Raw genomic sequence first — 21684 nt, forward strand, 5'->3', positions numbered from 1 at the left:
AGTTCCACATGGCACCCTATTCAGGGCAGTGATTATAGGCCAGATTTGGTGCCACAAGAACATGGCAGTGGGTGAACTGAAACTAGTGGGGAGGAACAAAGAGAAACCGGATGGAACTCGAGACACCGCAGAATTCTATTTGTGGCTGGTCATGCCCCAGCAGGGCCGGTGCTACCATTTAGGCAAACTAGGCGGTTGCCTAGGGCGCCAAGATTTGGGGGCGCCAAAAAGTGGTGCCCTCAATTTTTTTTAACAGCATTCCTATGCCCCCTCCCTGAGCGCGCGGTCACCGCTCCACTTCTCCCGCCTCCCAGGCTTGCAGCGCCAATCAGCTGTTTGGTGCCACAAGCCTGGAAGGGAAGGAGAATTAGAGCGGGGGCGGCGTGCTCGGGGAGGAGGCGGAGCAGAGGTGAGCTGGGGTGGGGAGCTGCCGCATGGCTCCCCGGGGGGAGGGGAGTTGTCGTGGGAGGGGGGGGGGGCCCCAGGCGGGGGGGGGGGCGGGGGACCGGGACATGGGGTGGGGGGGGGGCGCAAGGTGGAAGTTTCGCCAAGGGCATGAAACTTCCTTGCACCGGCCCTGTGCCCCAGGTTTTGGTTCAGACTATCAAACAGACAGGGGCAGTAGTGGAGTTTGGATCTGGGGCCAAACATCCCCACCTTTTGGTGGCGTTCCGATCCAAGGTGCTGGGTCAGACCCGTCTCTGGTTTGTAAATGAGGATGGCCTGCCTGCGAAAACGTTTCATGATGAAGTTTCACGTGTGTATAGCTAAGAAATTAATGCAGAACAAAATCAAATGTGGGAGATGAATAAGCTAGGAGCAGTGCCTAGCATGCACCCGTAGAGCTGGAAGAGATTCCAGGACCTAGTGGCTAACAAAGAACTGAACAGAGTAACATTAAAAATAGATATATATACACATTATATACTGCTCCTTCAAGACTCTTCCTGTTATTCTAATGCTTAGCAAAAAGTCCCAGATCTTATTTAGCAATCCTAAGGATTAACAAAGCTTGCACTCTGGTTTTGAGACTGGTTACGAAAAAAGAATGTTCCTGGGTTTTCCTAGAATATTAGTTAAGTTAAAGTATGCTGGGTAAATGGTACATAGCTTCTTCTAATACTACCACACAGAGACCAACACAATATGAAATACCCGGTCCATCCAATTCATGTAGGAGCTTGGATTATAAAATACAGGCCAGCGTTTTCCACACAACTAGGCAAATGATTGTGTCAGTGGCTGTATATGCTGTATGGGACAGAGTCGGGTCTCAGTAACACCTGTGTAAATCCACTGATTTTAAAAGTGTCCAGAAGGCTCAGTAATTTTGTTCACAGAAGAGGTAAAGAAGTCTTTTTTTGGGGGTGGATCCCTTGCTTTTCTGAGTGGGGAGGAGGGTAGGTCTCATTTTTCACTGAGCACTTGTACTTCTCTGCAGAGTTTCATCTCTCTGCATGTGCCTCCCTGCCTCCTCCACAGAACCTTGTCACCCAGCTGAGAACACGCCTGTTGAATTCCCACCCAGCGCTTTCTCTCTTGCTGTCCACCTCTCTTCAGAAAACACACCAGGTCCTGTGTAGCTCTAGAAAGGAGCCTTTCACCTTGGATGACGAGACCCCGAGCTCCCGCCCTTCGCCTGCCCCAGACGTGATCTGCCCAGTACGTTGCCAAGTTGTCCCTTGGTGTTCAAGCTGAAAGAGATCTTTGGAGGCCAATTTTTTTTCTTATGTAGAAGTCTTGCTGAGAATTTTGACACACACATTCTTCAGCTTTGTTTGTCCCCCACAGACATCCCCAACTGCACCAGAAAGTCTGCGTGTGTGGTTTTATTTGTATTTTCCCCCCACTAACAATATAACATTTGAAAGACCTTATAGTTTCTTTCACAGTTTTCTCAGGTACTATGTTCCTATTACTTGGACACTCCCTTCTACTTTACACTCTCCAGATCCCTACACCCCTTACTCCAGAGCTGCAGAGCGAATCATGCTAAGAAACGACACCGTCTTAACACTTCAACATACAGGATGCAATGGCTACGCTCAGCCAGAACACTTGTTGGATCTGTGTGTCCTGGTCCCAGTTAATCCATCCATCCTTTTCTGCGCCAGACCGGCTGTGACACAGGCAAGTTTGGAAGCATCTGAATGGTGCTTAGAGAGAGAAGGTGGATGAGGTAATAATATCTTACATAGATCTCTCCTTGTCAGTGATGAGACACATTTCTCAAGGCAGGTTAAAGTTTCCTTTCATTTGGGTGCTTCCAGGGTTAAAATCACAATGCCAGATACCTGAGCTCTGAGGCCACACACTGATCCTTATTATCCTCATGAGAAATTGGCGTGTTGAGTCGTCTGGCTCTGGGATCTTCGCTAAATCATTGGGCTGGTTTGTGAGAGTCTTAAACCAAACGGCTGTCTCCATCTTCTCAACATGGAGCTCTTGAAAAGGATTGGCCTGGCTGGAAGTTCAGGCCTCTGCCCCAACCTGGCTAGTACCATTATCTCTGGTAGGAGGGATTTTGTTAATGCTTTCTGTAGGGAAAACTCTGTAGTCTGCCCACTCCAGCTTCTTGGTCGGCTTCACTCAGTGAGCCAGTGTCCTGCTTAAAGATCAAATTCAGAGATCTCACTCAGCTGATAGAGCAGAACAGAGAAGGGGGGTCGGTCTTCTTTCCTCTGAGGGAGAAAGAAAAGAACAGCATTAAACTCCTACTTGAAAAGGGCTACAGGGTAAGAGAGAGAACCTTGTAACGGGCCAGAAGCTGAATGGTAACAAAGGTAGAATCAATTCTTAAAGGGGAAAAATAAAAGTGAAAATGTGACTGAAATCGTCATGGGAAGCAAATGTGACCTCGTGTGTTCAGGGCTGCTCTCCCTCTGATTTATGTCTCCTTTCTGTCAGCAGAGAAGTTGGCCCAATAATGGCTGACTGGCTTTGACTGCTGCCCTCTAAAGTGGGACCCGCAGGGCGTGTTCTTAACTGGCGTTAGCTAGCATGAGTTAAAATCCTAGTGAAGACGAGGCCGCTTGCAGTTGTCACATGAGTTAGTAGGTCAAGTTAAAGACCATGGTGGAGCCTAGGGTTTACTGTGACCTGTTAACTTGTGTGAAAACTACACTCTGCTTTGTCCCTAGGATTTTGCCTCATGTTAGCTAACTCGAGTTCAGAACACACCATTTTTCCTAGTGAAGACAAGGGGGGAGGGATCATAATATCTTGCCTGCGTATGCTACAGTACTAACCGCGTTCCAGCAGCTGCTCATAAGCTCATATATGGCCTTGGAGGCCAGCTTGGGTTTATACAGCCGGAGTCCTGCATTGATTTCTTCCACCACCTCTGCGTTGGTCCGGTTTTCGTAAGGGATTTTGCCTTCGCTGAAGACCTCCCACATCAACACTCCTGAAACAAACGAAAAAGGAAATGGTAGTAAAGGAGCAACAGTGGCCTGCCCAAAACATCCCTCCCCAACAGTTGGTTTGAAGGGTCCTCAGCACCCCAATCAGCCCCCCCAAAGCCCACCATTTTTATCTGCTTTAACTCCCCATCCCTGAAGAGCCCAGGCGGTGACCACCATCCTTCCAGCTGAGGAGCACTAGATCAGACTCCCCTCCAGATCACACCCACATCTCTCTCACTCATCAGCCCGAAGAGTCATTGAGACACAAGCCTTTCCTCTGTCCCCCACCCATCCCACAGGAACCAAGCATGCTCTGTCTACAGCAGTTGAGTGAAGAAGAGCTAGGTTGAACTGCTCTACTTTGAGAGATTACTGTACCTGTTCCCTTCCATATGGTGGCAGATTATGGTGACGGGGGTGGGGGGACTATCTAGTGTTTAAGGCACTTTAAAGAAATGGAAGTTAGGATTGTAAAGTACTATGAGATCTACTACTAATAATAAATGGAGATATCCTATCTCCTAGAACTGGAAGGGACCTTGAAAGGTCATCGAGTCCAGCCCCCTGCCGTCACTGGCAGGACCAAGTACTGATTTTGCCCCAGATCCCTACATGGCCCCCTCAAGGATTGAACTCACAACCCTGGGTTTAGTAGGCCAATGCTCAAACCAAGGTATAATTATTGCGATTCTGCTCCCAGCTCACTCTTTGACTTATCACATGACCTTAGGCAAGTCTCTTAGGGCCAGATTTGTAATGTTATTTAGATACCTGACTCCCATTGAGAGCTGTAGGGTTTAGGCACCTAAATACATTTAACAATCTGACCCTTAGTCTTTCTGTAACTCAATGTCTGCATCTGTAGCCATGTGCTGGAAGGTGAGACTCCAGGACTGCTTTCCCCACTTGGTCAGATGGAGCCTGGGCTTATTCACTTTCAAGGAACACTACAGCGTTCATTTGATCTCCCAGGCTTTGGAGATGAAGGTGAGTTAGCTGAAGGTGCACATAAGGTTCACAGAGGAAGTGGAGGTATATATTCATCCTGAGAGGTGGAAGAATAACAGAGAGCTCACTCTTCATTGCTAGTTTAGTTTGTATGATGTTTTTGCCTTTAATGGACTGCATCTAGGAGAGGCACATCTCCAGCAGCCATGACTGCAGTACCAGATGCCTCACAAGCATGATTTAGTTTGTATTTTGACAAATGAGCAGGAGCAAAACTATGAAATAAAATTTGAACAGGTCAAATTAGCCACCTCAGCTATGGGAACTGCTCACCAGAAGAGATGGCAAGTTGTCATGAACTGTGATGAACGCATGTGAAATTGCGATGGAATTTCTAAGGGAGTATGGTGCATATTTTACCTCCTCATGAATACCAAAGGAATTCACTGGGACAGAATATCAGAGGGAGTCAGCAGAAAGGATGGCAGGAAATGTACGGTCTCATCTCGCTTGGAGAAAGAAACAAAGATACACAAAGGCAGAGAAGGAGTGGGGTGGAAGAGAGACAAGCATAGAAAAATGACGACAAACTATGTTGCAGTCGTGTAGGGAGATCTTATAAATACAATGAACAAAAGTTATTTTGACTCTTGTCAGGGTTGATTCGGGCGGTCGCCTGATATGCCTGTGTGGCAGTACATGTGCATCTTGTCTTGGGCTGCCAAGGAAGTTATAAAAAGGAGGGACTGATGTAGCCAGACAGAAGGATACATCTGGAATAAATACACGTCGCCTACAGCTTCATTTTTGCTCAACAAGGTCCAGTTCCCAGCACCGTTGATTCTTAAACAGGGAGAAGGGTGTCAGTATTTCAACCACACCAGACCACTCTTTAGCAGAGGGGATGCTGGGCCTGGCCTATGAGACTGGGTTTATTGCGAAATAACCGAAACATCTGAACTCCCCCAATGTGCAGGTTCCTAGAGTTGGGAAGTCAGTTCTCATGTCCAGTTCTTTTAGCCTGGTCACAGCAGGATGGTTTCAATCCCAACAGAGCAGATTAATGGTCTGTGTGTAATAGAGCACAAAGACTCCCAGGGACATGATGCCATGACATGACAGAGGAATCCTCTCTGCAAACCCCGCTGCAGGGGAGATAATAAGTCAGACAGACATTCAACAGTGGCATCTGCAAATTTCACAGAGGAGAGCCGTGCAATGCAAACAAGCCCCACAAAGGTGCCATTCTATCTTTAGATAAAACTAAATCAACTTTCCCCAGCTTGGCTCTACAAAATACTGTAAATAATGTCAAACTACACTAAAGTTGGTGGGAGCTGTATGGCCCTTAAAGGGGCAGTTTGAGATAGAAAATCCTCTCCTAACTTATTGTCCATACTCATTTCTGAATGGTTGAGTAGAAGAACATAAACCAAACCTGACCTTCAAAGCACATTTCTCCCTGTGTCACAGCTCCACAATGGCCAGGATGCTGTAGGATGTCACAGTCGATTCTATTATCAACTGTTATTCTTTCGGGTGTGTTTAATGAGGGATGACAGAATGCTCAGCGCTGTAGACATAGCCCCATCCCAAAAACCTCCGGCTTGGATTTTCAAAGCTGCCTAAGAGACTGAGGCACCCAACTCCCACTGACAGTCTAATAACCATCCAACGGGGCTTCATAAGCAAAATTACTTCAAACTACGTAGCGGGACAAAGTGAGGAGGAGATTCTTGAGCACACAATAGTTTGAGGCCCACTCCTGCAACATGTAGGCCTGGGCACAGTGCTTAATGTTCTGAGTAGCCTCCCTGACTTCAAGCCATGCACAGCACGCGGCATGGAGTCATTTTGCAGAGCCGGGAGTCGCATGCTGTCTGGGAATCTGCCCAACACTTTAGTGGCCAAGAGTGACATGTCATGGATTAGCCTTTGTTCGGACTAAGGTCATTGCCGTTAGCACTTTGAAAAACTGTCCAGTGGCTTTCTTAGGGGTGAGGGTGCAGAAGGGAGAGTTAGGAACAAATGCAAGTCACAGAGCAGCCCAGGAAACCTGAGAGCAGGTCAGGTGAGAAAAGAGCATGAAGGGAGAAGTAACGTTTTAGATGTACATAAAGCAAATGGCGTGAGCAGCGTAAATCTCAGGCGGCGATGAGTTCTGAATAAAACATCATTGTCCAAGGCTGACATAGCATAGGCTCCACTCCTGTTCCCTTACAGTTCCCTGTCAGTGCACCTCCATTCTCATCTTGGACACTCCATGTGTAGCAGCCCCAGGCCTCCTGAACCTGAGACAGTACCTGGAGCTGCATTACTGCAAAGGTGCAGCAGGTTGGATTTGCAGTACCCCACAAAGCCTAACTAGTTTATTGTTCTTTCTCCTTTGTCCTGAGAACAAAGGATTTAGTGCCCCTGCAGTCTTTATGCAGACAAAAGACCCACGGAATCCAGCACGTGTTCTGCCGGAATAAGGGCTTCCCTTCAGGATCAAGCTCCCGGTGATTATCCGATTTGCAGCTTACTGAATTTCCCCCGTTCTGATAAAAGGTTCTTACCAAATGACCAGACATCAGACTTGGTGCTGTAGTTGGAGTAGGAGAAAACCTCTGGGGCAGACCATTTGACTGGGAATTTGGTGCCGGTGGAGCTAGTGTACTGATCATCAAGGACATACCTGGAACAGACAAAGAGCAGAGCGTGCTCAGTGACACGCACTGTTAAAGCTCAGGTGTCACATTTCATAGGCCACACACATGCTACGTTACCTCGACATTCCAAAATCCGACACTTTGACGACTTGGGACTCTCCTACCAAACAATTCCGAGCTGCCTGCAAAAAAAGGGAGAAATACAGGGAGATCATTAGTACTTAAGGTTTCTCTGCTGTGATTCATTCCCTTGTCCTCTTATAGACAAACGATATTTAAAGAACTGCTTAATTTCCCCATAGAAATGTTGTCTAGCTGAGCAATGTGGAGACTAAAAGTGACATTGCATAGTGAGAAAAAATTAATTAATTGGCCTCTCAGAGTTGGTAAGACAACTCCCACCTGTTTATGCTCTCTGTATGTGTGTATATATATCTCCTCAATATATGTTCCATTCTATATGCATCCGAAGAAGTGGGCTGTAGTCCACGAAAGCTTATGCTCTAATAAATTTGTTAGTCTCTAAGGTGCCACAAGTACTCCTGTTCTTCTTTTTGCGGATACAGACTAACACGGCTGTTACTCTGAAACCTACATGGGGAAGTTTGACCTGTAGTTTGCTCAGTTCTTTTATTTCTCCATCCATTAAAAATTCAAGCAACTACCACTGACCCAGATGCTGTCTAAGCTTGGGTTAGCCAAACAATCGATAACTACTCCCCGCCCCCGCTCCCTGGGAACCAGGAGCGACCTGAGCTGAGTAATCCAGTCCCTCTTCTACAACAACAAATACATCTCTCAAACACAGCTTTTAAAAAGCGACTGATGTAACATGAAACAGCAGCTGCAACGTTTGTATCGAGCAATGGAATTATACATGGCAGAGATCCACGGTTGGCCATGGGACCACTGGTTAATTAAAGGGACTATACCAGAGGAGGGGGGTTAGCAACAGTGCACCCTGGAAGATGGCAGAGCTTTGACTTCTTCCCTGATCTTAGACATGAACACTTTGTTCATCTCAGAGTTGCCAGCACCACCAACTGGAGTTAGCAGTGAGGGGAAGAGGCAGCACAGGAGAGGGTGGGTCTTTGCCCCCTGCCTCCTCCCCGAAATGCAATTCTAGGCCTCCAGCAAAGGAGAGTAGACAGGGCCCCAGAGGATGCCTCTTCCACTAGAGTGCTTCCCTCACTCCCTGCTATTTCATAGTCTCCTCTGGGCTTAGCACGCACTCAGGCTCAGCCAAAAGCCCCTGGGCCGATGCAGGGAACAATTGGGGGTGAAAATGCCTTGTATAGGCTAATCCAGACTGCTCTGCAATGAGGAGAGATGGCAGATCCTCCTCCAACAGATACACGGGAGGGTGAGGGAGCTGAAATGAGGCAAGGGGGAAATCCCAAGATATTAACCAATCCTGGCTGGCTCAGAGAACAAGACAGTTTACGGGGGACATACCAGGTCTCTGTGAATGACAGAATCCTGCTCCAGATAAGCCATCCCTTCGCACACATCTTGGCACATCCCTAAGAGGGTTTCCTTGGAGAAGCTGCCCCGCTGGTTTCTGAGGTAATCCGACAAACAGCCATGCTCCATGAACTCAAACACCAGGCATATGGGAGCCTGTTCCATGCACACGCCATACAGCTGGACTAACTTGGGATGAGAGAGCTTCCTGCACGGAACAAAAGGAATGTGGGGGAGAGGAGAGTGAGGTGGGCTCATAGGATCTGCAATCACTCACAGACATTATCATAAATATATGCCCCAAACACTATACAGTAACAAACCTTGTTAGTGTCACTGCAACCTTCCCGGTGCTAAGCGTAAGCAGCTCTTGCTGTGAGATGGACAAGTGTGAACATAAAAGAGGGAATTTAGGGGCGAATTCTAACATCACACTAGTTCAGCGCTGATGTATCAACATTGACTTCAACAGAGTTATTCTGGATTTACACCGATGTAAATGAGATCAGAACCAGGCTATCGAAGAGTCAATGTATGTGACGAAAGTCTAATGGTGCGAATCAAGGCATCCCAGCCTCCACACTCTTCCTGCCTTTCCTTTTGCATACGCACTTTACAATTACCTAATATATTTGTCTTTTCATTATGGTCACACTCACATTCAACGTGAGTACACAGATGTATGGTCAGAAAAGTATTGCACAAGACTTGCTGACACATTCTGTGCACCCAAAACATCCCCAGGAACAACTGGTCAAAAAAGGTGGTGTTTTTTCCATGAACATGTTCAAATAAAATGGATTTTGTTCTGTTTTTTGTCAAAAAAGCACAAAACAAAAATTCGGATTGCCCAAAATCGAAAATTGTTTGGTTTTTTTTTTTTCAACAAAAGCCAAAAAAGTTTAAATGAAATTTCTTCTTGTGGCAGTTTTTGTCAAAAAGCCATTTTTTGTCCAGAACCCCCCATCCCTGTTATGAAGATACAGTGATCTAGCAGGACATTTGGGGTATTGGTAGAAGTATAGACACATTCTCTCACACTAAAAGTTCCCCTGGCCAGTAACTGCTACAGCACATGCTTTTATACACATCTTTCTAATAAACAAGCCAGCATCTAAGCACAGTTTAGTTTACATGATATTTTTTTAATGTTTCAGTAGGGTGCTCTGAACCTTGGTTGGGTTTATTTTTTCTGTCCTTCTGAGCATGCCCACAATATATCAGCTGAGAATACAGAGTGGCCACTTACATCATGACTTGGGCCTCCTCAATAAAGTCCTCTTCTGACATTGCTCCTTCGCGAATGGTCTTTATAGCGACTTTAGTCTGATCCAGCCAGTAGCCAAGATGGACCAGCCCAAACTGACCGCTGCCAATCTCCTGCACAAATGTTAGCTCCCAAGGATTTATGACCCATTTTCCTGTTAACAGTAAGGGGACAAAAGGAGTAAAGATCTATCAGTAACTTCTGAGGAAGGATGGATTTGCAGATAAGGCACTGAACTAGGATTCAGGTGATCTGCTTCTGCCTGGGTAATTTTGGGCAAATCACTTAACTTCTCTGTACTCCACTTTGCCATCTGAAAACCTGGGATAATAATTATTCCTTTTTCCCACCCGGTGTCTGTCTTGTCTATTTAGACTGTAAATTCTTCAGGGCAGGGACAAGCTCTGCATATGAATATATGCAGCACCTAGCAAAACTGGTCCTTGATATCAGTTGGAGCCTCTTGGAATTACAATGATGACGATAACAATAATATTACTGTAGGAAACAATGTACAACAACAATGGGCCCATCACATGGCCCCCAACTCTCACAGATGGCGGCCTCACAGGTTACTTGGGAAGATGAATGGTTTTGCTTCTGCACTCACTTCAGTATTTAATATTGACTTAAACAGGACTGGAAGCTATTCAGTTTCTCCCAGGAGGCTCCTTTAATCGACAATGTGCCTGTTGTGGTGCCTACAAGTTCTTTCAAAGTCTTGTCATCTCTCTTGGAAATGTCTGAGTGTAAAGACTTGGAAACTGCCAGTTACTGCTGGGAGGTCTCCATAAGGAGATTCAGGCTCACAGAGCCAACCTGCGCTCCGGGGGATGAACATGCTATCTCAAGGCAAGAGAAGTATAGGCAGGGGAATAACTCCTTACCATAGCTCAGTCCTGCAGTGATAGGGGCCTTTTCTCTCCAGGAACAAACAGCGTACCGCAAACGAGTGACGAGACCTGGATCATGGAGGAAAATATGGGCCCCAGGTTAGTGCAGCTGACTAACATGGTGCAAAAAGTGCAAAGGTCACATACCGCCATAACAATGTCTGATCATTGGAAACGGGCAAAGAAATGAATGACAGTAAGTGTGTACCAGTCCATGCAAAAGCTACCTTTGGGAGGTCCGAGGTAGGTGTTTTAATATTTTGTACTGGATTAAAAGGTACTGGGACACTTGCCATTGTGTCCTCGGTCAGGGTTGCTGAATCAGAGAATGTGTATGTGACGCTTTGCTAGAGCAGAATGTGGAAGGGTTTGCATAGTCTTCATTAAAGTCACTGGAAAAGTTTGGGGCAGGTGTTAGGGAAATATTCTTAACAGCAAGAGCAACTATGAAATTTAAAACCACAAAAGGTGCTCCATTTTATTTCTAACCCTAGTGTTTTCTAGAAATAACTTTTTATTCTTAGAGAAGCACGAATTGAGAAGTCCTGCTTTGAGGGCATTAGCTGTTGTCAGTGCATTGCAGTGACTGCTAAATCCCACTTGGTGGCAGCCGAATCTCTGTTCGCGTCAAGGGTTGTGACTTCCTGTCTGCTCGAAGGAAGCAGTTTCCGATCTACATCAGCCAGAACCTTCATTTTTGCTCAGTCACTAAACAGGCGCTACGTAAATTAGACGTCTCCATTATCTGATGTTTGATTTCTGCTGCAATATCATGTGGTACCTGATATTTAGAGGCCATCTTTCATGCACAAGGCATCTCTGTGAGCTCTGTAATGTCAAAGGGTGGATACAGGCAGTACAGGGGCTGTGTCCTGTATGCCAGTGCAGCCACTCTGAAATCTACAGTAGATCACACACGGTCTTAGACATTAGAACCCGCTGCAGTTGAGAGGCAATGTTAGAAACTATGTTGAGATTAACCCTTTACTGTCATCAGAAAGTGTCATGGGATCTTTAGCCTCCCCCTAAACAGCTGCCAGAAGTGAGACAGAAGGGGATTCACTCAACTGAGCATTTCATCTTAAGAGCAGAAGTCCTGAGAGCCTTCACCCTTCCCAACTGCATGGGAAAACAGCACTCACCTGCTGCGTTGTGCTGGTGGTAGTTGATGAGTTCGGGGATGGAGTCAAACACGTGTTTTTCTGCCAAGTAATACCGCTTGGGGTTCTCATCAGTCTCTTTGATGTGATAATGCTTGATAACTGGGTTGTTGTCGTTGCTGAAAAAGAAGACATATTCTGTAAGAATAAGAGGCAGCAACAAAACCCCAGAAGTAGGGGAGATGAAGGGAAGAGGCAAGAGCAGTCTCACACTGCCAAGATTTTCCTAATTGTTCTGTGCCTGAATTTCTGTAACATTTGGCGGCACCCGGGGGAAAAAAGTCCACGGAATACAAGGTGTCAACAGAGCTTTGCATCTACATAGCACGACATAAGCCATGTGTTGGTTAAACCTTCTTTCTGCTCTTCTTCCTGGAGTCAAGATTACAAATATCCATAGCAGAATCCAACAATTTGGAAAAGTATGTTTGTGACCCAGGATTCCCAGGGGTGTGCTGTAAGGTATTAGAATTATAAATGGTGTGTTCTGTTACTCCCTAGCATGGAGACCTGCCCTTTGACGGCAGGAAGAAGAGGTTCACCTTTAAAGGAGAAACGCAAAGCTAAGATGAAACCTGGAGCTCACAAACAGGGCGTGGAGAAACTCTGCCTTTGGGTCTAACTAAGATGTCCCCCTGCACACAAAGGGAAGACCCTTCAGCTGCTGAATTAGTGGGCTAATTTTAAGCCTACCAATGGGGCAGACAGCCATTATATTGAAAGAGGAACAAGAGGGGTGAGCTACAAAAATCAACAAAACCACCTGCTTGCTTATTCACTCTCTCCCTTCCCCGATAGCCTCACCTGTACAGACAGAGAGGTCTCCCTTGTGGTATTGGGGACGCAATGTTGCCAACCTTACAGCTGGAATTTTAGCAAATCACCTGAGACAAGTAGCCCCGAATAACCTTTACAGCACCCCAGCAGGGTCCATATGGGGCAGTTACGGTGCAGCACCGCCATGTCCACACAGCCACAGGGGAACCTCAATATGGAGCTTCACCCCTTGGGGACAGGACCGTGTGAGGCATGGGGCTGGCCCTGATGGGAAGTTCTACCTCCTAGAGCCTGAGAGAGGCAAGCCCGACAGAGTGAGTGCGGGGGCTGGCTCCAGCCTGGAGCCCTGCCTCTGAGACCCTAGCAGCTGCTGCTGGTGCGCTCTGCACGCACACCCCTCTAATGCGCTGGTGCTTTGCCGCCACACCACCACCGTCACCTAGACAAGGCGACAAGCCCTAGTAACATCCCCCAGATTTCAGCACAGGGAACCATTTGCAGCCCAAAAAGTCGCCTGTCACCAATTCCAGGTATTTTGTCATGGAGGCCTTCAAAAACTAGCCCAACTGGTGAAAAATCACCCTTTTTGGCAACACTGCTTTAAGGGCTGAGCTTCCCAGACAAAGAGCTCTTTTTCTTAGGCAAGCTGGTTGCACCTGGACAGAGACTAAGGTGCAAGCACCTTAAGCGCTGAGTGATCACTGAACCAGCACCTGGTTCCAGTATCGAAGAGGAACGACGAAGATAACCTGCGTGGAAGAATGCAGCAGCTAAAAGCCCCACCAGAGCTGAAACTCTCTGGAAATGTGGAAACCAACTCGAGAAGGCCGAAGGAGCACGGCACTCTACAGAACACCGCAGCCAGGAGCTCTCAGAGAATGGGCTGTGAGCATAATTATCGCTACTGCTGCTTTTTGGCAATAGGCTTTTTTCTTCATTACCAAAACCTTTTCTGCTAGTGGCAGGTTGTGTCTATTCTGTATAATCCCCTTGTAGGCCGTGATTCTGTAAATACTTAGGGGACTAGCTTTGCACATGTGTACTACCCTGGGATCAATGAGACTATCCAGATGCGTAAAGCGGTGTGCGTACGTGTTTGCAAGAGCACAGCCATATGTGTGTTTTCGCCAATGTATTTTGCTCTGTGTAGGGCAGTTTGCCAGACCTCTATGCCTGCAGGTGTTCATCCCTCTTTTTCAGAAGCATTATGGTTCTCCCTGAGTTCTTCCTTTAGGAGCAGAAGTGACTCTGGATGTTCAGACTCCCACATAAGTTGCTGGCCGAAGCCACTTAATCAATGCAGAAACCTGCTGAGCTCAACTGTACCTTAATGCCTTAGTGAAAACGGAGACCGTGTACATGCCAGGCTGCCTCGAATCTCTCACCATGAAGGCACCTTCCTTACCCTGCACCAAAAGTAGAAGGAAGAAGGGAGGTTAGATGCACAGTATGAGTAGAAACAGGTTGGGGGTACGTCACTTTACTACATGTCCGTGAGCGCCAAGCACAATGGGGCTCTGTCCTTGACTGGGACTCCAGGTGCTACTGTGATATAACTGATTAATAATAATAACAACCCCTTTGATCAATGAGACTTGGAGCATGTATCTGGCATGAGTTGCTCTGAACACTTCTTGCCCTCCCTCTCACCATTCATGATGGGAAATGCTGACCAAAAGTCGCCCACATGCAGAGCCACACGTTCTGGAGAAGCTCAAACAGCTAACCGTCATTGAGACAAATATGCCTCAGCTACAACCCACAGTGCAGTCACGCTGGTGTGAGAAACTGGAGAAACCAGCTCCCTGAGCGGCACCTGGCCACCTCCCGTAGGAGTTTATAGGAAATTTTCAAAACACAAACCCAGCTCACACAAGTTTTTATTTCCACCGAAATGCCATTTTTTCAGAGAAACAAAACCTTGCTCTTTTGCTCTGCTGTTACTAGAACTGGTCAGAAAATGGGGTTTGGTTTAATGGAGAAAATTCTGACAAGTTATTTTTTCCTCTTTTCACTGAAATTTACTTCAGTAAAATATCAGAAACTGAAATATTCTGGTGTTCACCCAAAATATTTCAGTTTTGGGGCGTTCAGTGTTTTGATGAAACAGCAAAAATTTCTGTGGAAAGCAGAAACTTTTTTTAAAAAAATTTTGTTTAGTTGAAACCCCAGTTTTCCTTTCACTAACAGTTATGAAGGAAAACGTTCGACCAGTCCTTGTTATTATGGAGCATCTGTTTGGAAAGGGAAGGTGCTCACACAAAAGCTATGGAGAGGCAAGGAAAGTTTTTTATTATTTTGAAACATGTTTGGCCCTTTCCTTATACCACACTCTGGGTCACAGCAGGCACAGAAATACAGGAGGAGCTTAGGATAGCCCGGGCAACCCACAGGATCTTTTCCACATTTGTCATTAATTAAATATTAGAGGCAAGGTGAGTGAGGTAATATCTCTTATTGGACTAACTTCTGTTGGTGAGAGAGAGAAGCTTTCGAGCCACACAGAGTCTGCTTCAGGTTGAGTGCTGTGTGATTCCAAATTCTCAACAACCGAAGTTGGTGCAATAAAAGATATTACCTCACCTGCCCCGACTCTCTAACATCCTGGGACCGTTACAGCTACAACTACGCTGCATGCATGAATTAAACATTGTTATTCATTTGACAGCATACTGTTTCCCTGGAACATGCAGAGGGACATTCTCTTTGTGATGCTGGTGGCACTATTCTGGATATGTCCGTGGGCGTTTTCCAGGAGGAGATATCACCTGAACTCTTTCTGCAAAGGCTATGCAGAGTCATGTGGTGTAGCTAAGCCACCTCCCTTCCCACCAACCATGGAAAACTTGGAATAACACAAACCATATTTAGAATACAGAAATGTGGCCAAATGTGCTCATGAGAACGAGCGGCCTGAGCTGTTTATTGACACTCGCTTTAGGTTGCCAGCTGACTTTGGCAGGCACTTGCACGGAGCCCCATTGGGGATCTGCATAGGTGGAGGGGTTCACTCGTGAGGACCCCTTTTCAGGATTAGGGCTGTAGAGAGGGCAGGAGCTGTATAAATTTCCCCTGCAGAGCTTTGCCATGGCACCTCACTCCTGACCTGCAGACCACTCCTTGCAATTCCAGTCCAGGGCCCCATGTCAAGCGGAGACAGCCAGCCAAGCTCAATTATGGGGTATATGGAGAGACAAATGTTTTGTAGGGACTAACTCCAGACCAACAAACTCATCGACATTGGCAACCAGGAATCCAGGCCTCTGGAGGCAAAACAGAATTCCTTAACCCACTGGGAGTCACCTAACTTCCTTCCTCATATGCAATATTTTTAAGCAGATTGGAGTCTAAACAAACTCATTGCTTTCCAAATTCATTCAAAAAGTAACACCACTTTACCTCCTCTTTGAGGAGTACTTCTGCTTTGCTTCTGCTGATATTCTTATTGTACCATCTGAAAGCATCAAAAAGACTCAGTCAGCAATTCCAGGCTATTTGGACCAATCATCGTACATTGCCTTGTTTAGCTTGCATAAACAAAGCCATTTTTAAAATGTCAGTGAGCAACGTGCAGCATAACAATGAAGAAAATATACCATGGGACTGCCAATATTTGCTATGAATTAATATTCATGTCTTTAGATTGCCAGTTAACTCAAGGGACGTAATACATTTTGTAAAGGCTAATATCAAGCTTATAAAGTAGGGCCAGTCAAAAATGTCTCATGGAAAAGTATTTTTGATGGAAAAATATCTTTGAATTATATGAAAACTTTCAAGAAAATGTTTACATCATTCATATTTTCCTGATGGTTTTCAGTGAATCGGTTTGAACAATTAGTTTCCTTTTGATTTGAACCGAAACAAAAACGTGTGTTTGGGGTTTTGTGGGATTTTTCCCCTTCCCCTCCGCCCACTCCCTTTTTTAATCTCAAATAATTTCATTGACAACAATCTAAAATATAGGGAAAACTTTCCCCCCCCCAAACAAAAATATTTGGTTTTGTGCAAAATTTGTCCACGGAAGAAAATTCCCATTTTTAACCAGCCCTAGTTTTATTAGTAATAGGAAAGAGTTACTGACTTGAACTAACATTATCACTGCATCAGAAGTATAAAATGAGACTGTTCAAGAATAACACCAAGGGTAAGGTGAGAATGCTGCAGTTCCCTATTCATTTGTGTGATGTTACAAGACAGGCTCACAGGACCTGATTCCACTGTCTTCTAACTAGCATGATCATATAGGTCTGTTCTGTGTGGCTGTCAAACATTACCCAAACAAGTGTCATAATGACCACACAACGTGCAAGACAGTGGGACTTCAGCCTCACTGACTCAGCAGTAGCTGTAATATTAATACTACCTAGTTCTTATATAGTACTTCTCATCACTAGATCTCAATGCACCTTACAAAGGAGGTTAGTATCAATGCCACTGGAGCTGTCAGGGCCCATGAAACAAGTTCAAGCTACTTACTCGTATATTTGCAGGTTGTCTGGTGATTTTTCCACCAGGTAACTGCTTGGTACATATCCTTCGTGACTGTTAAAAGGAGATTAGGATGTCAATATATCAGAAAGCCAGGAGTTTCTTTGTACATGTACTGTCAGCTGTGAAAACTTTAGTCTGTAGGAAACCTCACTCCATGCTCTGTATTTGCTTGTTGTTTTTAAGGGATGCCAGCCAAAAATTAATCTAGACAAAAATTAATTTGTAAGGTGCTGATGTAGCATATTCCCTCCACCCCAGCGGAAAAGGAGTGTTCTGGAGGATTTGTGAATGAAAGGGGTGTACCTACGGCACAGTTAGAACGGTTTGAGAAATCTTCCAACAAAACATTGGTTTGTTGGAAAACGCCAATTTGTTGAAACAGAAACTGTTTATGGGAAAGGGCTGGTTTTTAACAAATTTCCCATTTTAAAAACAATTTGAAAGAAGTTTCAAAACTGTCAAAATGTTCCATTTCAACGTTGTTCCAAAGAGAAAACGTTCTGGTTTGGGGTAGGAATGACTTTTCATTGCAAAATGTAACTTAACTGATAGTAAAAAAAAAAATGAAATGTTTTGATATCATCAAAACAAAACTATTCAGCTGGCCCAATCTGATTTTTTATTTTGTTCATGCAAATTTTTGAGATTTTGACGTTTCATCCTGATTTGGGATGGGAAAAATTTCAAAACCTCACAAATTCTCATGAGACAGGAAAACCGTCTCCCATCCAGCCGTAGGCACAGTGCTCCATCCAGAGCCATGCAGTTACACGTGGCTCTGTGCTCAGGGCTGCGGGGAGTTCTTACTCACACATAGACCCAGCGTTTCAGTTGAATTACTCATTTTCAGCAAGGGTTATGGAACCAGACTGCTTGGGAGCTGCAGGGTTAATATGATTAATTCAGCCAGTTTTAAACTGTTCTGTGCTGTAACCTGGAGAATATTATCCTGAAAACACTGGAGCTAAGTAGCTTCTGCTTCCTGTTTGGGCTTTATTCTCTGCAGGCTTTGCAGAATTCTGGTTTCCAAAGCTGTAGGCCTGTGTTGCCAGCTGTGGGTTGGTATGAAAATGAATGTGTTTTAATGAAAAGGCCAGATTCCATGTACATAAGCATTTCCTAATGCTACCTTTTCCATTAGCTGTTCCACTGAAGTCAATGGGACCCCTCCTCGAGGAAGGTGCTACTCCAGGTGAGTAAGGGTACCAGACTCTGGCCCGCAGCCATTTTTTTATTGAGTGTGTTTTGTGATGGACGCACACGGCAGATTTACAGATGACTTAGGCGCTAGTAGGACAAAGGTACCTACCCATTCTTATCCTGAACCATCCACCAATGATCCTCAGAGTTGTCGAGAACGTAGTACTCCTCCCCGCGCTGTAAGGTCAGCTCCTGGGGATTCTGAACCTTGTAGTCATATATGGCCATTACTAAAGCATCCTTGGGGTCTAGCAACAACCTCTGCAAACAAGGAAAACGATAACCAGGCTCAGAATTTATAGCCACAAAAATAAAGGGCAAGTAGCCATTAACTGCTAAGTCGGTGAAATGTGCCTTCCATAATGGATCTCATATTCTCGATGCTGGGAAATGTACATGGGAAAACGATTGAGTCTCTAGGCCCCTGGTGGGGGATGCTGGGATCACTGAGAAATTCCCAGGCCTTCTGGACAACAGCAACCCCGGCTGCCTGGGGAAGGAGCAACATGAGGACGGGTTATCAGTGTTGCTGAGCTTGTCAACCTTTGACGTGGAATAAGCGTGACGTGTTTCAGTGTGGGGGTGACTGCGCAGAACGGTGCTCCTGCTGCTCTCGCAACAACGCAAAATATTGCAAAGCGGCTGCGCATTTGTCAAGCGAAACTGCATTTTCCTGAGCAAACTGAGCTCCTAACATGGTGCTGCTCATACACAGCTTGAGAAAGACAAAGGTGAAAATCCAAGAGAAGCGCAGAATCCAGGAAGGCTCAGGGGCGTGCTAATCTCTTTGCATGGAATAGTGCACTGAACAGCAATGACCCCTAAATGGGGCATTTCCCCCCGTGCAAGTTAATCAGACAAGCCACTGCTGAGGCTTCTTCTGCCTCGCTGCACTCACCCAGTTATCTTCAGGAGTGGGAGGAAGAGGCTTCTTGGAGGCTGAAATGAAATGAAGTAAATTAATTTGGAACCAATCTAGACAAAACCAGAGAAGAATATCAGGGAGCCATGTAAGTGGCGTCGAAATGGCTGAGGTATAGAGAAGACAACCTAATTTCAGAATAACAAGGCTTGGCTCCTTATTGCTGTTGGACTAAGAAGTAAAAAAAGACCCTCACACTTGCATAGCATCTTTCAACCAGAAGAACTTGACCTGAAGGTGTTGTATGGGGGTTGCCCAGACAGCAGTGGAAAGCAACTGTCGGTAGAATGCAACGTTTGTTTCCCCCTAGCAGCACTATACAGCCCATTCAGAAGAGGAAGTGGAGAATAACTTTCTCAGCTGAAACCACAGGGCAAATGGAGGTAGAACAAAATAAAATATAATTTTGCCATGACACAGGAGCAAACTCCCTTCTCTTGAGAGAATTGACCTGGGTCATTTCCTGATCACAAGTGGTCAGCCCCTTGGTTTTACACCTCATTCCAAAGGACATTCCTACCACCCTGGTGAGGTAACTGGGTCCGTTTTAATTCAGAGGAAAGAATACCATTTAAAAAGGATGATAGGAAAACGAGGATAAGGCACATCCTGGGAAGGTGGCACCATTTCTCTTCCCTGGAAATGTAGCACAGTATTCTTCAGTGCTTTCTACAAGGTGGGATGAATCTTACTGTTGCTTGGTACAGACATATCGAAGACTGAGAACATCTGTAATGAATCCCGTACCGTCCTTGGTGGGGTCATATTCTATACACCCGGCTGCCAGCTTCTCTGTCTGGGCACAGCATCGCCATCTCCCATCTATCCAAAAATTTGGATGATACTTCGGCACCAAATTGTTGTTGTTCCTGGTTTCTGAAAGAAGTCAGGAAATGTTTTGTTTTAAAAAGGATTTCTACTACAAACTGAGGTATGTGGCATTGACGCGAGCTCTGATAACGACCAGTGGAAGTGAGTAAAAATCATCTGAATTTCAAGGAAAATTGTTTTCCCTCAGTCAAAGGATATGAACGCTGATGACAACCCTCTTTTTGTGAGTATCTTCAGCCAGCTGTGTTTAAATGTTCTACTTTCTCACGTAAGGAATGTATGATACAAATAACCCTGATTAACATAAATAGAAGTTATGCAATTGCACAGGGGAAGACTAGAACTTTAGCAAAGTGTTTCTCTTTAAATTCTTAACAACAAAGGCAAAATAAAAAGCACTCGTAAAAAATAGAAAACCTGACATAGCAGGTAGCAAAGACGTTTATAAGAGACCACAACTGTACCGCATGTCTAGGATACAGTCAGTTACTACTGTCGGCTCAGTTACAGTATTAGCTGTATGGCTCAGAATTGGCATTTAACATTTAGCATTCACATGCTTAAATACCCATCTGACTGTCCTCGTGAGGGATTAAAGGTCCCCTGTTTGAAATTAGTGCTCTCTGTGTAAAAAAACTTTTTACTATTTAAAAAGAAAATCTGCAGGCCTGCATCACCCGGGCCTGTTAAACTGCCCTGTGAAGATGAAGTTATGAAATGTTTAACTAAAGGAAGTGCTAAAGCGGAGCGCTAGCAATAGCAGCCTCTTGCAAAGTAAATGATTGCAGAGTAAATGCAGGAACAATGCACTTCATAGCAAGGCCAAATGTTTCCCCAATAAATGGAACACTCCCCTCGCATTGCAACAGCCTGTGTTATAAACCAGGAAAAGGTTAACGGGAGGCTGGTGCAATCTGTGTTATTAAACAAGACCTCCCTTATCGCAAGCGCTGTGGTCCTTTCGCATTGCAGTGCTCACCACACTTTCACTGCATAATCAACACAATGATCCCAACAAATATAAGAGGGAAGGAAATAAATACAAGAGGAGAGGGAAATATAAGCCATCCACAAATAAACCTCCCAATAACGACTTCTTTAGGAAGATTGTTATCCAGACAAAGAGTCCTAACTGTGGTTGAAAGATTTTCTACACACCAAAAACTCTTTTTATATATACAAAAAAAAATTAATCAAGTAAAATACCCCCTCTCCCCCCAGCATAAGAAGAATCAAGGTTAGGACAATGTATTAATTAACCAATGTTGCCAGTGAGATCCAACCAAAACCTCCCCGTGCACCAACTTTTCCAAGGGCTGCTGAAACCATGCCTCTAAAATTGCCCCCATGCTGTATAACCACCTGCACAAGTGCTGTTCTGCATGTGCAAATATAAGGCATTTGACTCCCTCTGAGCTGTCATTGTTTTCTAGTCTCTGGCTACTGAGGAAGTGGGGTTGGAATAGTGACTTCGGAGATTCGATTCGATTGCACACAGGACTACGGTTACCTTCTTTCAGAGTAAACACCCATCTTTGCCGGCTCTCTCGATCGGGTGCAAACACATACAGCAGGTAGTTGTCATGAAGAACCTGGCGAGGGGACCAGAGAAGCAAGCCAGTGATTAGAAACAGCTCCTGCTGTCTTTCGTATCCAGGGGAAGGATACCAAAG

The 21684-nt window shown here is 45.3% G+C and overlaps 1 protein-coding gene across 1 annotated transcript in view; it reads right to left on the minus strand.

Moving 5' to 3' along the window:
• Positions 1-530: 530 nt before the first annotated feature.
• ITK (IL2 inducible T cell kinase) overlaps positions 531-21684 on the minus strand; it is a 42781-nt gene continuing 21627 nt past the window's right edge. Inside the window, exons 3-17 of the mRNA XM_034780218.1 lie at positions 21522-21603; positions 19928-20056; positions 19157-19197; positions 18368-18519; positions 17044-17109; positions 15964-16018; positions 13891-13970; positions 11770-11906; positions 10622-10696; positions 9717-9888; positions 8459-8675; positions 7121-7185; positions 6911-7029; positions 3249-3406; positions 531-2681 (exon numbers count right to left, since the gene is read on the minus strand). Coding sequence (XP_034636109.1) covers positions 2610-2681; positions 3249-3406; positions 6911-7029; positions 7121-7185; positions 8459-8675; positions 9717-9888; positions 10622-10696; positions 11770-11906; positions 13891-13970; positions 15964-16018; positions 17044-17109; positions 18368-18519; positions 19157-19197; positions 19928-20056; positions 21522-21603 — 1620 coding nt within the window. The 3' untranslated portion in view covers positions 531-2609. The remainder of the gene's footprint in view (positions 2682-3248; positions 3407-6910; positions 7030-7120; positions 7186-8458; positions 8676-9716; positions 9889-10621; positions 10697-11769; positions 11907-13890; positions 13971-15963; positions 16019-17043; positions 17110-18367; positions 18520-19156; positions 19198-19927; positions 20057-21521; positions 21604-21684) is intronic.

This window comes from Trachemys scripta, chromosome 8 (genome assembly GCF_013100865.1).
Source record: "Trachemys scripta elegans isolate TJP31775 chromosome 8, CAS_Tse_1.0, whole genome shotgun sequence".
Taxonomy (NCBI): domain Eukaryota; kingdom Metazoa; phylum Chordata; order Testudines; family Emydidae; genus Trachemys; species Trachemys scripta.